The sequence below is a fragment of the Catharus ustulatus genome, chromosome 18, assembly GCF_009819885.2.
Source record: "Catharus ustulatus isolate bCatUst1 chromosome 18, bCatUst1.pri.v2, whole genome shotgun sequence".
NCBI classification, from domain to species: domain Eukaryota; kingdom Metazoa; phylum Chordata; class Aves; order Passeriformes; family Turdidae; genus Catharus; species Catharus ustulatus.
The window spans coordinates 12,357,450-12,372,286 of NC_046238.1; the positions used below are offsets into that span (position 1 = coordinate 12,357,450).

Here is a 14,837-nt window from a genome sequence, read left to right on the forward strand (position 1 = left end):
CCCCATTCCTGGCAGGAGCATGGCAGCTCAGGGAGAGGCAAGTGTTGATCTTGGGGTTATCCTTGGAGCCATCCACTGGTTCCTGGGAGCCCTGACCCACATTTTGACATTGGGATGGGGTTTAACCCCACAGACAGAACGATGCTGTGGGACAGTCGGGAATATCACCCAGCCCCGAGCAGATTTTCCTTCTGCTGTTTCCAAATTCCACTGAATGCAGCACCCCCTATCTATATTTACACCCCAATCCCAAATTTAGAGCCATAAAGCCCAACTGCCACACTTGGGGCAGGGATAAAACCCCACAGCCCAGACAGGGCTGAGGGATGAACACTCAGCTCCTTCTGGATGCTGCCCCATAAGAAGCAAAACAGTCTCGATTCCCACTCCAGGTGTTTTACCCCACCTGCTGCCTTGGCTCCCACTGGAACCTGTCCCAAGGCATAAGCAAGACCCAAAAATCCTCCCAGCTCCAAGGATTGCCACTGGAACTGTGGCACCCATCCCAAAAACACTGCATGGCAGGATGCAGGAGGATGGGAGCTCACATCTACCTTAAGGTGGCTCAAAACAACAACAACAACAGGAAAAAAAAAAAAAAAAAAGGAAAAATTTCTATTAATCCAGCAAGATCAAGATTTAGCCTATGAAGATTAACCAAAAATGCATGGATTGTCCTGTTTTGCTCCAGGCTCGTGCTGACAGTGCCGTCCCAGTGCCCCATCCCAGGTCACCACTCCCTGTGGCACGGCACTGCCCAGCCCGGCTCTGCTGCCACCAGGCGGGAAGGGAAGAGGTGCCGAGCGAGGCCTCGGAATCTGTGTCACGTCCTTGGGACATGGTGGTGGCAGCAGGGACTCAGGGACACAGAGACTCGGGGACTTGGGGACTCAGGGCCAAGCTCTACTCCTGCTGACGCCGGTGGCAACCCAGGACAACAGCAGGAGCCAGTCCAGGGCTGGCATCGGGAATCTGGCCCTGGATTCACTCCCCTTGTGGGAATCACCCTGGGTTTGAGGTGAAAAACAACCAGAGTGTCAGCAGACATGTCCTTGGCTGGAACAGCCAAGCTCCTGGTTTGTGGGTGTTTTAGGGATGGCAGTGCCAGGGCTCCCTGTGGCTGGCACTGAGTGATCCATAGGGGCTGGAGAGGTGCTTCCCTGTGAGCATTTGTAGGGTAACATCCCCCTGACCACCTCCAAACCCTTCATCCTGCCCCAGCTGGGCTGCTCCAGTGGCACCAGGATGCTGGGAAGGAGCATCCCACCAGGATGGCATCCCCCCAAAAAACCTCCAAACCCTTCATCCTGCCCCAGCTGGGCTGCTCCAGTGGCACCAGGATGCTGGGAAGGAGCATCCCACCAGGATGGCTCCACCACGTTCCCATGCTCCCCTCCATGTCCGTGGGGCATAGACAGGGAATCCTCAGTGCTGACCTCAGCAAGGCCATCACTCCAGGTGGGATGAGCTCCCGGAGCCCTGCGCCTCCTGGCAGGTTCTCCTGGGGATTTGGAGCCTGCCTGCATCCCAAAAAGTCTACAGCACACCCCAAAACCACTGTTACCACTCTCCTGGCCCAGGACCAACAGCTCCCAGCCCCTCACACAGAAAGTTGGGATGAGACAGGGCTTGGATCAAGGGGAGGCGACAGCAGGATGAGCACAAGTTGGGATGCAGAGCAGGGAGCCCAAAACTGGGCTCTCCCCACGAGTGGCACAGCAGTGACATGGTGATGCCCCAGTTGTTCCCACAGCACTCAGGGACTTTGGAGCAAAAAGAAGCAGGACAGGGTGTTCCAGTCATGGTCCAGAACCAGCAGCTGCCCCACAGAGGGGCTGCAGGACCAGCTGGAAGGCCTGAGTGGGATCAGGCTCTGAAATCCCCCCACCCTCAGCCCCAGCTCCGCGTCAGCCGCCCCCACAGCACCAGCACGGCCCCGCTGGCATCTCCCCAGGGTCATGGCCTCGCTTCTCCTCACTCTGTGCCAGCTGCAGGGATCCCACTCAGCCCTGGGAATCCCTGGCTGTTCCCTGCCCATCCCAGCCCACCGACCTCCCACTGAACCGTAAATTCACCCCAGTGGGGGCTCAGAGTGTTCCAAGGGGAGCCTCATCCCCATGGAGGCAGGAGTGCGGAGGAGGCAGCCGGGCTGGGGGGCTGCTCCTGGCGGGGGGGATGCAGGTGGGACAGGGGGATGCAGGTGGGACAGGGGGATGCAGGCTGGGGAGAAGGGATGCAGGTGGGCTGGGGTATGCAGACAGCTGGGACAGCTGGAGCCTGCTGGAAGGGATTCAGGTGGGCTGAGGGGATGCAGCTCCGGAAAGGGGAATCAGCCAGGCCCAGGGGATGCAGCCCTGTGGAAGGGATGCAGGTGGGCTGAGGGGATGCTGCCTGGTGGAAGGGATGCAGGCAGGCCCGTGGGATGCAGCCTGCCACAAGGAATGCAGGTGGGCCGAGGGGCTGGAGTCCAGGGAGAGGGATGCAGCCAGGCTGGGGGGATGGAGGCAGGCACCAGGGGTGCAGGTGGGCCCATGGGATGCAGCCTGGGAGAAGGGATGCAGTCCGGCTGGAGCAGGAGCCTGGAGGAAGGGATGCGGCCGGGCCTGGGGATGCAGGAAGGGGGAAGGGATGCAGGTGGGCCGGGGGATGCAGGTGGGCCGGGGGATGCCGCCTGCCGGGCAGTGGAAGCCGGGAGAGGGACGCGGCCGGGCCGGGGGATGCCGGGGGATACCGGGGGATACCGGGAGGATACCGGGGGCTGCGGCCGGGGCCGGGCCCCCCCAGAGGGTCTCCCGGCAGGAGGGTTCGGTGGTCCCGGACCCACCTCGGGGCCACCTGCAGAGCGCGCAGCCTCACTCGGGCGCACCGCAGCGCCGCGGGGGAACCCGCCGCGGCCCGGGGGGGTTGGGGGGGAGACTGATGGGGGGTGTTGATGTTGGGGGGGTCGGCGGGCCCGTACCTCCAGGGTGCGGATCTCCTTCTGCGTGAGGTCGTTGGAGGCGGCGCACTTGGTGCGGAGCCCCTCCAGGTTGGAGATGCTGATGTCGATCATGTTCTGGACCAGCTCGCACTGCTGCAGCGCCTTCTGCAGACTCAGCTCCTGCTCCTCGCTCCTCGTCATGTTGTCCTCATCCATCGCTCGCCGCCCCCCCCCCCCGCCCGCCCGCCCTCCCCTCCGCCCGCCGCCGCGGCCCCCCCTTCCCTGGGCTCCGCTCGCCGGCCCCCGCCGCCGCTCAGCCCCGCTCGGCCGCGGCCCGCAGCATCGCGGTGCCCACCGAGCCGTCAGCGCGGCGCCGCCGCCGCTACCCCCCCCCGGGCGCGGCGGGGCGGGGGCGGGGGCGGCGCGCTCCGGCTCCGCGGGGCCGCGCTCGCTGCGCGCCGCTCCGCGCGGGAACCCCCGCACACCCCCGGCCCGGCACCCCCGGCCAAGGCAGCTCCGCGGCGTCCGCATCGCCCCCACAGCCGCACATCGCCATCCTCATCATCACCCCCACAGCCGCACATCGCCATCCTCATCATCACCCCCACATCATCATCAACACCCCCATCCTTATCATCACCCCCACATCATCTTCAACACCCCTCTCAACCTTATCAACACCTCCATCCTCATCATCCCATCCTCATCATCACCCCTACATCATCTTCAACATCCCCCTCAACCTTATCAACACCCCCATCCTCATCTCCCCCACATCATCTTCAACACTCCCCTCAACCTTATCAACACCCCCATCTTCATCTCCCCCCCCACATAACCATCAATATCCCCCCTATTTTATCGACACCTCCATCCTCATCACCTCAATCCCATTACCCCATCCCCATCCTGCCATCCCCATCCTCCCCACTCACACACACCCCCCCATTCTCATCACCACCCATCCCAATCCCCATCCACCCCACAACCCCCCACATCTCTCTGTCCTCATCACCGCCCCCTTAGCCCCCATCCCCCTATCCCCACACCTCCCCATCCTCATAAGAATTCTCCATCCCCATCCATTCCCAACCATCCCTCCCACCCCTGAAGTCCTTTCCCTGCTCATCCCAATCCCTCTGACCCCCGGGAATGGGACAGGAGGGGAGCACCAGGAGTGAAGTGGGGGAGGCTGCATGAAATGGGGGGCTGGGGAAATGGGGCATCAATGAGGAAGGGGGGGCTTGGACATTGGGAACCTGGGGAAATTAAGGGGGTTGGAAATGGGGGGTAGAGGGGCTTGAGCACTGGGGGGATAATGGGGGGCTGGGGAATGTGGGGACCTGAGATAATGGGGGGAATAGGGCAGCACAGGGCCTGATGGGGAATGGAAATGGGGGGCTCTGGGGAAATGGGAAGGTCTGAAACAATGGGGGGGATCTGGGGCATTGGGGAGGGCATTGGAGGGTCTGGGGCAATGGGGATTCCTGGTCTTGGGACAATGGGGGCCAAGTCTGGCCAACACTCAGGAATTATCCCGGAGAGATGGAGCCAGGATGATGCTCCCAGACCTTTCACCTGCTCCAGGCACAGTGTCCTCACTATGACCTCCCTGTCTCTGGATATGTGACTTTATTCCCAGCTGGCATCCCCATCTCAGTCCCTCTCAGCCAAATTCCCAACAGCTTTATCTGTGCTCGCAGCAGTTGCCTCCCTCCGACTTGGGATATGGCTGATTTTGCTTTTTTTTCAAATCAGGACTTTTAATCTCCAGGCTCATCCCCGAGATGGGATGTCCCTTTTCTGCCCTGTCCCCAAGGCTGGCTGTGAGGGGAGCTCAGAGGGACCCCCAGGGTGGGAAATGACATCAGGAATGGGAAGGGAAGGGAAATATAAAATAAATTGCAAGCAGGGAGACTCCACTGGGATAAAAACACCCATCTCAAAAGCCTACAGCAGCAGAGCTGCAGGGATTTTGGGTGTTCACCAAACCTCATGCTTCCCAAAAACCCTACAGCAGTGTGTGGGATAGCTCCCATGCTTGGAGCTGGCCATGGTCTGAGAAGTGGATGAACATTTCAGACAGTGGGAATGGCACAACCAGTCCATATAAAAATATCTGGTAATGTTTTAATTTACTTCTGTTGGTTTTCCCCATGAGAAAACAGTTTGGAGCAACTCAGCCTCTCTAAACTGGGTTAATGTTCCCTCAGTTCCAAAGGTGTTCTTCCAGGTACAACATCCTGCTGGGAGGGGATGGGGAATGCTCTGGCATTGCGCACCCTGGGAAACCACACCAGGGTTTTCCCACCAAATTCCCCCAAAATCACCCCAAGAGGGTTCATTGCTCCAGCTCAGGGTGAACTCCTCCACAGGAGCCTTTGGATATCAGCACTGGGACTTCTTGGTTATTTTTATGGCAAAGAACTTCTTCAGCTCCACATGGGGCGGGAGGATCCCTTGGATTTCAGCTCTCAGGGAGCACTTAGTTAGCCTCCATCCCATCACCTCTGTTCTATCATCCCTGCCACCATCACCCCTGTCCCTTCAACCCTGTCACCATCACCTCCATCCCATCACCTGTCATCACCTGTCACCACCACCTCTGTCCTATCATCCCTGTCCTGTCACTCCTGTCACCCCCTCTGTCACCATCATGCCTGCCCCATCATCTGTCTCCTGATCTCCATCACCACCATTCCTGTTCCATCAGCACTGTCACCGTCACATCTGTCCCATCATTCCTGTTCCATCAACACTGTCATCATCACCTCTGTTACCATCACCTCTGCCCCCTCAAGAGGGAAATCAGAGCCATCCCAGGGGATGTACCCATAAGTTTAACCCTATTAAATAACATCCCAAAGATTTTCCCTGCTCCGGAGCTCAGGATTTATTAATGATAGAGAAAACGCCTGGATAAATCCGTTTAGGAGGACAAGAGCCTGCCCCAGGCAAAGGCAGGGAGAGCAGCAGCTCTGGATGCAGGATGTGCAGGAAAATCCCAGCTCGCGGCTGTTCCCAGGTGCCCGGGAAGGACCTGGAGGCTCCGAAGGGAAGGGCCATCTGTCATGGCTGTCACGCGCCCAGAGGGACGGCTGAGCCTGCTGACCTCAGCTTCCAGCTCCTGCTCTCCTTTATGGGGCTGCAGGGGGAAAATGGGGCGAAAAAAACCAGGAGAGCAGCTGCCCTCGAGCAGATTGTTGGGTTTTTATAGGATCCAGACTAAAGCTCATGATGTTTTTTCACTTCCCTTGTCAGCAAAGGGATTTTTTTGCCTGCCCTGCACCTCTACTTCCCAATGGATTGCTTCCCATCCTCACTCCACCTGTGTTTTCCAAGCCAGCACCTCTCACTCCCACCTGCTTTCCTTTCTGGGATCAGAGCAGCACCAGAGCATCATCCCAGCAGCCTGGGCTAATTCTCCCCTCTAAGCTCCTTCTCTAAAGGAGGCTCCAGGGGTTTTCTGGAAACACTGGGCAGCAGCAGGGACAGGGATAAAGGTGCTTTGCTCTGGCATCACCTCTGGAGTTTGCTGCTCCTCTCGCACTGGGAGGATCCCAGATCTCCTTTCCTTGAGTATCCCTGCACCCAAAGGTGCCCCTCTCATCCCAAGGGCTTTCCAAGGGCAGGGGCACTGTGCTTTCCCAAAACCTTGCTCACAGCCTTGACCCAGCAATTCCTGCTGCCCTGATTTCCCCAGGATCACCAGCACCATCCTGCTGTGGTGAACATCAGCGCCGTGCTCTTCCCACAGCCGCAAAATCACGGAATGGGATGGGTGGGAACGGACCTTAAAGGTCAGCTCATTCTGCATGGGTAGGGACAGCAGCAGGGAGGGGGATTGTCCCTGTCCACAAAGGTGAGATCCCAGTGGGAACTGGGGATCCCTTGGCAATAATGGGATGAAAACCAAAAGCAGGGAGTGCTCCTCAGTGTCCAGAGGATCCAGAGATGCTCCCGGGGTTGGAACAAGGCTGGGAGAGCTGGGGGGGCTCACCTGGAGAAGAGAAGGCTCCAGGGAGAGCTCAGAGCCCCTTGCAGAGCCTGAGGGGACTCCAGGAGAGCTGGAGAGGGACTGGGGACAAGGGATGGAGGGACAGGACACAGGGAATGGCTTCCCACTGCCAGAGGGCAGGGCTGGATGGGACATTGGGAAGGAATTGTTCCCTGGGAGGGTGGGCAGGCCCTGGCACAGGTACCCGAGGAGCAGCGGCCACCCCGGGATGCGCTGGGAGGGGCCGGGATTGTCCCGCTCCACAGGAGCCGCCCGGGCCCCTCAGCCCCGCCCCGCCGCTCTCGCGCGCTCGGCGGAGCTCTCGCGAGACTTCCCAACATGGCGCCGGCGGGCAGCGCGAACCTGCCGTGGTACGGCCGGGAGCGGGGGGGATGGAGGGATACCGGGATACCGGGATAACGCGGCGGGAGCTGCCCCGGGGCTGACTCCTCGCTCTTCTCCTTCCCCGCTGCAGGGTGGAGAAGTACCGTCCGCAGGCGCTGTCCGAGCTGGTGTCTCACCGGGACATCCTCAGCACCGGTAATTAACCCCACCCGCGCTGACCTGCCCGCCGGTCACGGGTGTCCCCCAGCCCCGTTATCCCGCTGTTATCCCGTTATCATCCCGTTATCCCGCTGTTAGCCCGTTATCATCCCGTTATCCCGCAGTGCAGCGCTTCATCAGCGAGGACCGGCTCCCTCATCTGCTCCTCTATGGGCCGCCCGGCACCGGGAAGACATCCACCATCCTGGCCTGTGCCAGGCAGCTGTACCGGGAGCGGGAGTTCGGCTCCATGGTGCTGGAGGTGAGCGGGAACACGGCGGGGTGGGGTGGGGATGGGGATGCGGATGGGATGGGACAACATGAGAAGGAGAAAGGTTGGGATGGGATGCAGGGGTACTGATCCACACCATTCCCTTCCAGCTCAACGCCTCCGATGACCGGGGCATCGACATTGTCCGAGGGCCCATCCTGAGCTTTGCCAGCACCAGGACCATCTTTAAGTATGTGATGAGTCTGTGCTTCCCATCTCTTTGGCACCCTCCTGCCCTGGCACTTAGATTGGGAATGGGATTTGGGAGGTCCCAGGGAGGGTGGGAACGTGCCCAGCAAGCAGGAAGGTTGAGGATGCAAGAAGGGCTTCCCAGGAGTCAGACTGGGAGCAAACATCCCAGCTCCTCCTTCTCCAGCACCAAGCCCACCCTTTTCCTAGGAAAGGCTTCAAGCTTGTCATCCTGGATGAAGCTGATGCCATGACGCAGGATGCTCAGAACGCCCTGAGGAGAGGTGAGGGGCACTGGGAATCCCAGACCATGGGAATCCCACACTGGGGGTGGCCATCAGCCTCATCCAGCCCAGCACAGCGTGGGAATCAGGACGAGGCAGCAGCCAAGGACCCTCCCCCCCTCCCCACTTTTTGCAGTGATTGAGAAGTTCACAGAAAACACTCGGTTTTGCCTCATCTGCAACTACCTCTCCAAGATCATTCCCGCCCTGCAGTCCCGCTGCACCCGCTTCCGCTTTGGCCCCCTGACCCCAGAGCTGATGGTGCCGCGGCTGCAGCACGTCATCCAGGAGGAGGGGTGAGTGGGGGATCCCTCCACGCCCCCTCTGTCCCCATTCCCTGCCAGGGAGCAGCAGCAGGTTGGATTCCCACGGTTCCACTTTGCAGGGTGGATGTGACCGAGGACGGGATGAAGGCTCTGGTGACGCTCTCGAGCGGGGACATGCGCAGGGCCCTCAATATCTTGCAGGTGGGACTGTGGCCATCAGCCCCTGGCCAGCTGAGCTGGAGGGGCCTCTTCATCCTTCCTGTTCCCTCCCCTTCCTCAGAGCACCTCCATGGCCTTTGGGAAGGTGACAGAGGAGAATGTGTACACCTGTACGGGACATCCCCTCAAGTCTGACATCGCCAACATCCTCGACTGGATGCTGAACCAGGATTTTTCCACTGCCTACCGCAGTATCCTTTGCCCTGGGGGTTATTCACAGCTGGGATAAATCCTGCTCTTTCCCAGGGATCTCTGATCTCTGTCTGGGGCAGGTGCTGCTTGCTGGGGAGGCTCTTGGGGTTGCTGCAGAAATGAGGAGCAGGATCTGGCAGGAAAACACCTGGAAGCAAGGCCTTGACTCACTCTCATCCCAGAAATCACAGAGCTGAAGGCGCTGAAAGGTCTGGCCCTGCAGGACATCCTCACTGAGATCCATCTCTTTGTGCACAGAGGTGGGGACAGGGTCTGGCTCTGGATGATCCTGGAGAGGTCACACTTGCCCCTGGCCCTCACCGAGTGTTTCCTTCTCTCCGCAGTGGACTTCCCCCCCTCCATCCGCATGCAGCTGCTGATCAAGCTGGCAGACATCGAGTAAGTGTCACTCCCCCACTGTGGGGACCCTGGGGTGGCTCCTGGTGGTTGCTGAGCACTGTTGGCACACAGCCCATGTCTTTGGGGGGCACCCACAGTGGTAGAAACCTCCAAAGCTGCCCTTGGCCCCTCTCCAGGTATCGCCTGGCTGCTGGCACCAGCGAGAAGATCCAGCTGAGCTCCCTCATCGCCGCCTTCCAGGTCACCAGGGACCTGGTGGTGGCTGAAGCCTGAGTCCTGCCAGGTGGATCTGCTGCTGGATTTGGGAAGGACCATCAGCCCCATGCCTGGAGCTGTTCCATGCAGCTTCCCAGTTGCTTTTTGGAAGCCTTGGGTGCACAGGCAGGCTAAAAAGGTTATTAAAAGGTAGCATTATTCCCAAGCTCCATGGGAAAATACAGGTGCCTCCAAAGCCCAGCAGGTCGCACTGGTCCTTGCTTTTCCCTCCTGAAGGGAGGTGGGGGGTTAGGGAAGCATCAGCTTTGTGTTTAGCTGTTCCCAGGGGAAAAAAAACATCCTGGGGACATTTGGAGAATTCCCTCCACAAAGCCTGCCAGCACACAGGGAATGTGCTGTTGCTCCAGCCACCAGCTAAGCTGGAGGATGGGGACAAACAAAACACTGCTGCATGCTCAGCATGTCTGGCAATTTGGCTGATAGAGTGCCACACTCTAGCATGGAGAGAAAACAACAGAAGAATGAGAGCAGGGGGTGGAGTAAAGCCACCTCTTCCCACAGGTGGACACCTCTGCCATCCTCCCTGGCAGCCAGGGCGGTGCCAGGCACTCCCAGGTCACCTGAACAAGCCAGGAGGGAAATCATGAGGAATCAATTTTTATTTGTTGAGACCTGCTTGGGCTTGTCCTGCTCCTGCCCACACTGGGACAGCAGCAGAGCCCACACTCCACTGGGATGGAGGGACATTCCCAGGTGGGTGTTTTGGGGGGGGTTAGCCCCATATTTGTGCAGGTGACAACAGCTCTGCTCCCACAGCAGCTGTTCCACCGTCATCCCACACCATTGCACTTGGAAGCAGAAGCACCTGACCCAACCCCAGCAGGGGACAGGGGGAACCTGTGTCCCCTGCAGGGCCACCACAGCTCTGCCCCTTGCCCTCTGCACGGGATTTTGCTGGGTTTTTGTATTATGACACTAAAAGAAGCCCTCCACAGCCCCAAAACCGCGGGAGCAGCAACGCTCCTGGCTCACAGCTCGGCGTCCCTGCGGTGCTGCCTGCCCGGGCCGAGCCCCAGGGCTCACCTCTGTGCCTCTGCTCTCCCTGCTGCCTTAAAAAGTCCGGTAAGTGAGGAATTCCTTCAGCTTCCTGGGAATGGGCAGCGCCAGCACCTGGTAGGTTGTGAGGAAGGTGCGCAGGGCTTTGCGGCACAAGTGCTTGAGTGACGAGAGGACCCTCGGGGCTGTCCAGAACTGGACGTGGCCATCTCTGGTCCTGCAATGGGATCCAAACAACCCTGAGCACAGGGCACAGGGACACAACGAATTCCAACTGCCCCCAAACATTCCCAAGCCTGCCAGCAGCATGTGTTCCCTCCCCAGCCTAGGAAAAGTATCCCAAGGGAAGCCCAGAATTTGCTGAGCTGTAGGAGAAAGAAGCAGCTCTGTGTTTCTCCACCCTCTTCTCCTGTTTACTCACCCTGTGGCAATAAATCCTCCATGTGGGAAGTACATGCAGCACAGACCGTTGGTCATGGGGGCAAAGGCCACAGGGGACCGCAGCTCCAAGGCCCAGATCCTCAGGAGCCTGTGGAGAAAGGGAGAGGACACAATTCAGTGCCTATTGCCAAAATAAAGCCTCTGCCATCACCTGAAGACACACAAAGAAGGATTTGCTTCCCATGGGAGTGTCTCAGGGAGGACTGTCCCTGAGGGTACTGAGGGTGGCACAGCAGGATGTGGACCTCAGCTCACGGTGACAGGGCCCTGACCATGGTGCTCCCACAGGCCTGACCTTTCCACTTATTCCAGGAATTGGTGGGGACCTGGCACATTCATTCCCCACCTCCTGAGCTCTTGGTTTATTCTGGTCTTCTCCTGGGCCTCTCTGTGGGTCCCCACAGGGGTTCACTCACCTGTCATCTGCCACAGTGGCCAGGTAGAGCCCCTCGGGGGAGAAGCAGACGGAGCGCAGGGAGCTGGTGTGGATTTCACTGCTGGAATCTAGCACAGAGTACAACGGGACGTGGCTGTGGGTGGGAACAACATCTCAGTGTCAGCTCTGAGCTGCCACCAGCCCCTTCCCCAGCTGAGGCTGGCAGAGCTGCCAAACTTGGCAAGCCAGACCCTTATACCACCTCTGGAAGCAGAGGAGTGGTGATGATTGAGCCCAGCGAGAAAGGAAAGCCACATCCAGCCCTAGAAACCTCCCTGGCATTGCTCTGTCCTGTCTGTCCCACAGTGTCCCCATGGCTCATACCACAGTGTAGAGAGATGGTGGCTGTGCCCATCCAGCTGGGAAAGCCACATCCAGCCCTAACAACCTCCCTGGCATTGCTCTGTCCCCTCTGAGATCTGTACCGCAGTGTCCTGAGCTGCTCCCCGGTGTAGGGGTCCCACATGATGACACAGGCGTCGTAGGAAGCGGTGACAAGGAGCGCAGAGTCCGGGGAGAAGTCACAGGACACCACGCTGCTCTGGTGGCCCTCCAGCTTCCGGATGAGTGTGTAGGATCTCATGCTCCACAGCAGGGCCTGTGGGATTTGGGCAGGGGATCAGGCTGGGAGCATCCCAAGGTTTAAACCATGTGGGCTCTGCTCCCAAATTCCAGCTCCTGAGGAGCCAGGGCAGGATGGCCTGGCCCTTCTCCCAGGGGGATTTCTGGGCATACAGAGGGCTGGATTCAGCAGGCACAGGGATGGCTCCCATCCTGCAGGACTCACCGACTTCTCACCAGCAGCAGAGCAGAGCATGCTGCAGTCTGGGGAGATGGAGCAGCAATAGACCCACTGCACGTGGCCTGACAGCACCTGGACCTGCCGCCCTGGGGACAGCAGAAATGTGTCACCAGAGGGGAAAAGGACCTCCTGGCTCTGCCCCCCTTTCATTTCCCCAGTGGGAATTCACACTGGGCTGGGGATTCCCTGGGTAAATCCCAAGGCAATGCCCTCCCACATCTCCCAGCTTACACTCTGTTCCCTCTCACAGGACTGTCCCCTTCTGCCTCAAATACTGTCCCCAAAGGTCCTCTCCCACCATCTTCCCTCCCGAGGTTTCTCCCCTTTCCCTGACCCAGCACAGGGATATCCCTGCATGTTCCTACCATCCCTGCTCAGGTCCCACACGCGCAAGGTCTTGTCCCGCGAGGCTGACACGAGGATGGGGCTTCCATTGGGAGCAAAGCTCAGGTCCCTGACGACATCCTGGTGTCCCAAGAGGCTGAAGAGGAGGTGCCCTGTGGAGAGGAGCCCTGCTCAGTGCCATCCATCCACGGGGAATGAGGCAGAGCCCTTCGTGCAGCCTCGCTTGGGACAGGTATTGGGGAAGGAGGGAGATGGGACCTCCTGCTCACCTGTCTGCACCTCCCACACCTTGATCTGCCCATCATTGAGCCCAGTGGCCAGGACCAGGCAGGGAAGCCCCATAGCACAGGCAGGATCTGTGTTCCCATCCTCAGCTGCTGGCCAGGCACTGAAGGCCAGGCCCCAGACGATCTGCCCACACTCCAGAGTCTTCTCCTTGGCTGCCCCACGGCTCCAGGTCTCTGCTTTGCCGCCCCGGCTCTTGCGCTCTGAGGTTTTGCAGCTGCTGGAGGGAGACAGGGATGGGTGGAGTGTTCACCCCGTTACCACCTGCCCCAGCTCCATGCACCATCTCCGTCTTCACCCCACACTGGGTAGCCCCTGGCATCAGTCCAAGCCAGGAATGAATGGATGGAGAGCAGCACTGGGGGACTTTGGTGCTGGTGGGTGAAGGCTGGCCATGCCCCAGCTCAGAAACACCCTGAGCTGATCCTGAACATGAGAAGCAGGGGAGAGAGAATTCTGCCCCTCTGCCCTGCCCAGGTGACAGCTCACTGCAGAGCTGTCCCTGGCCCTGGGGTCCCCAAAATCGGGACATGGAGCTGCTGGAGTGAGTCCAGAGGAGATGCTCCCAGGGCTGGAGCCCCCATGCTCCGGGAGCTGGGGGTGCTCACCTGGAGAAGAGAAGGATCCAAGGACAGCTCAGAGCCCCTTCCAGAGCCTCAAGAGGCTCCAAGAGAGCTGAAGAGGGACTTGGGACAAGGAATGGAGTGCCAGGACACAGGGAATGGCTTCCCACTGCCAGAGGGCAGGGATGGATGGGATATTGGAAAGGAATTGTTCCCTGGGAGAGTGAAGAGGGCCTGGCACAGGGTGCCCAGAGCAGCTGTGGCTACCCCTGAATCCCTGGGAGTGTCCAAGGCCAGGTTGGAGATTTGGGTTGGAGCAGCCTGGGACAGTGGAAGGTGTCCTTGCCATGGCAGGGGTGGCACTGGATGAGCTTTAAGGTCCCTTCCCACCCAAACCATTCCGTGACTCTGCACTCACAGCTCGGCCTCCCCCAGCGGCCAGGGGATCAGCTTGACCACGCAGTGTCCCTGGGACCAGGCGAACCAGGCCCCGTCGGGGGAAAAGGCGACGCTCCAGGTCTCGCAGCTGGATTTCCAATCGTAGCGCTGGGGCCGGCCCGGCTTCAGCTCCGCCAGCAGCACCGGCTCCTCTGCGGCAGGACGGCTCCGTTACCCACAGAGCCCCCAAACCCCGGTCACCCCTCACATCCCCAGCCCCTCCGGGTCCCTGCCCGGCTCCCGCTCACCTCCGCTCGGCTTCATGGTGGCCCCGCCGCCTCTCGGCCCCGCCGGGCCCGCCCGGCCCAGGGCGGCGGCGGCGGCGGAAGCGGCGGCGCGGGGAGGGGAGGGGACCCGGAGCCACCTCCTCCGGCCCCGCCACCACCGGCACCGCCCCCGACCGGGGAGGGCGGGGATGGGCGGGAGAGGGACAGGGGAGCACCGGGATGGGGCGGGAGAGGGACGGGATGGGGCGGGAGAGGGAGGGGGCAGCGCCGGGATGGCGCGGGAGAGGGACGGGAACAGCCTCCCTGAGGGGGAAATGGCGGGCACCGGGCCTGCCCCCACCCGGCACTGACCCCCTCAGGGACCCCACACCGGGACACCCCTCGATTGTGACACTCCCCAGCACCCCCACGGAGGCACCTCCCGGCAGTGATACCACCAGGACCCACAGGGTGACACCCCCTGGCAGTGACACTCCCCAGCAGCCTCACGGGGACACCTCCCGGCGGTGACACCCCCAAGACCCACAGGGTAACACCCCGGGGCAGTGACACCCGCAGGACCCACAGGGTGACACCCCCCGGCAGTGACACCCCCAGGACCCACAGGGTGACACCACCTGGCAGTGACACCCCCAGGACCCACAGGGTGACACTCCCAGGCAATGACACTCCCCAGCACACCCACGGAGGCACCTCCCGGCAGTGACACCCCCAGGACCCACAGGGAGACACCCCGGGGCAGTGACACCACCAGGACCCACAGGGTGACACCCGGGGGCAGTGACAC

General features: G+C 60.4%; 3 protein-coding genes across 7 annotated transcripts in view; 1 reads left to right on the forward strand and 2 right to left on the reverse strand.

Annotated features, from left to right (window-relative positions):
• Positions 1 to 3,147, reverse strand: part of KSR2 (kinase suppressor of ras 2) — a 78,886-nt gene extending 75,739 nt beyond the window's left edge. For all 3 annotated transcript variants that reach the window (XM_033075749.1, XM_033075747.1, XM_033075748.1), the window contains exon 1: positions 2,960 to 3,147. In XM_033075749.1, the coding sequence (XP_032931640.1) occupies positions 2,960 to 3,136 (177 nt within the window). In that variant the 5' untranslated portion in view covers positions 3,137 to 3,147. The remainder of the gene's footprint in view (positions 1 to 2,959) is intronic.
• Positions 3,148 to 7,197: 4,050 nt separating this feature from the next.
• On the forward strand, positions 7,198 to 9,697 carry RFC5 (replication factor C subunit 5). 2 transcript variants are annotated; one of them, XM_033076059.1, is made up of 11 exons: positions 7,199 to 7,288; positions 7,393 to 7,457; positions 7,586 to 7,722; positions 7,842 to 7,921; positions 8,131 to 8,204; positions 8,341 to 8,500; positions 8,590 to 8,671; positions 8,751 to 8,880; positions 9,064 to 9,141; positions 9,226 to 9,280; positions 9,418 to 9,697. In XM_033076059.1, exons 1-11 carry the CDS (start codon positions 7,257 to 7,259, stop codon positions 9,512 to 9,514), a joined length of 990 nt encoding a protein of 329 aa, XP_032931950.1. In that variant the 5' UTR covers positions 7,199 to 7,256; the 3' UTR covers positions 9,515 to 9,697. The 2 variants fall into 2 exon arrangements, with proteins under 2 accessions (XP_032931949.1, XP_032931950.1); XM_033076058.1 differs by having other exon boundaries at positions 7,198 to 7,288; positions 9,064 to 9,280.
• Positions 9,698 to 10,098: 401 nt separating this feature from the next.
• Positions 10,099 to 14,134, reverse strand: WSB2 (WD repeat and SOCS box containing 2). Of its 2 annotated transcripts, none has more exons than XM_033076057.1 (9): positions 14,072 to 14,134; positions 13,804 to 13,975; positions 12,807 to 13,039; positions 12,558 to 12,689; positions 12,178 to 12,278; positions 11,816 to 11,988; positions 11,371 to 11,484; positions 10,935 to 11,042; positions 10,099 to 10,730 (listed from the first exon to the last, which is right to left on the reverse strand). In XM_033076057.1, the coding sequence occupies exons 1-9, from the start codon at positions 14,085 to 14,087 to the stop codon at positions 10,568 to 10,570; spliced, it is 1,212 nt and encodes a 403-aa protein (XP_032931948.1). In that variant the 5' UTR covers positions 14,088 to 14,134; the 3' UTR covers positions 10,099 to 10,567. The 2 variants fall into 2 exon arrangements, with proteins under 2 accessions (XP_032931948.1, XP_032931947.1); XM_033076056.1 differs by having other exon boundaries at positions 12,807 to 13,042.
• Between the last annotated feature and the right edge of the window lie 703 nt (positions 14,135 to 14,837).

What these genes read in the sequence shown, in the direction of transcription:
- RFC5 (XM_033076058.1), top strand. Translation starts at nt 7,257, where the DNA reads ATGGCGCCGGCGGGCAGCGCGAACCTGCCGTG. An exon ending in GGGCCCTCAATATCTTGCAG is followed by an intron (nt 8,672 to 8,750) that starts GTGGGACTGTGG and finishes CCCCTTCCTCAG; the next exon opens with AGCACCTCCATGGCCTTTGG. An exon ending in TTTTTCCACTGCCTACCGCA is followed by an intron (nt 8,881 to 9,063) that starts GTATCCTTTGCC and finishes CTCTCATCCCAG; the next exon opens with AAATCACAGAGCTGAAGGCG.
- WSB2 (XM_033076056.1), bottom strand. An exon ending in GGTGTGGGAGGTGCAGACAG is followed by an intron (nt 12,690 to 12,806) that starts GTGAGCAGGAGG and finishes TCCTCTCCACAG; the next exon opens with GGCACCTCCTCTTCAGCCTC. An exon ending in GGAGGATTTATTGCCACAGG is followed by an intron (nt 10,731 to 10,934) that starts GTGAGTAAACAG and finishes ATCCCATTGCAG; the next exon opens with GACCAGAGATGGCCACGTCC.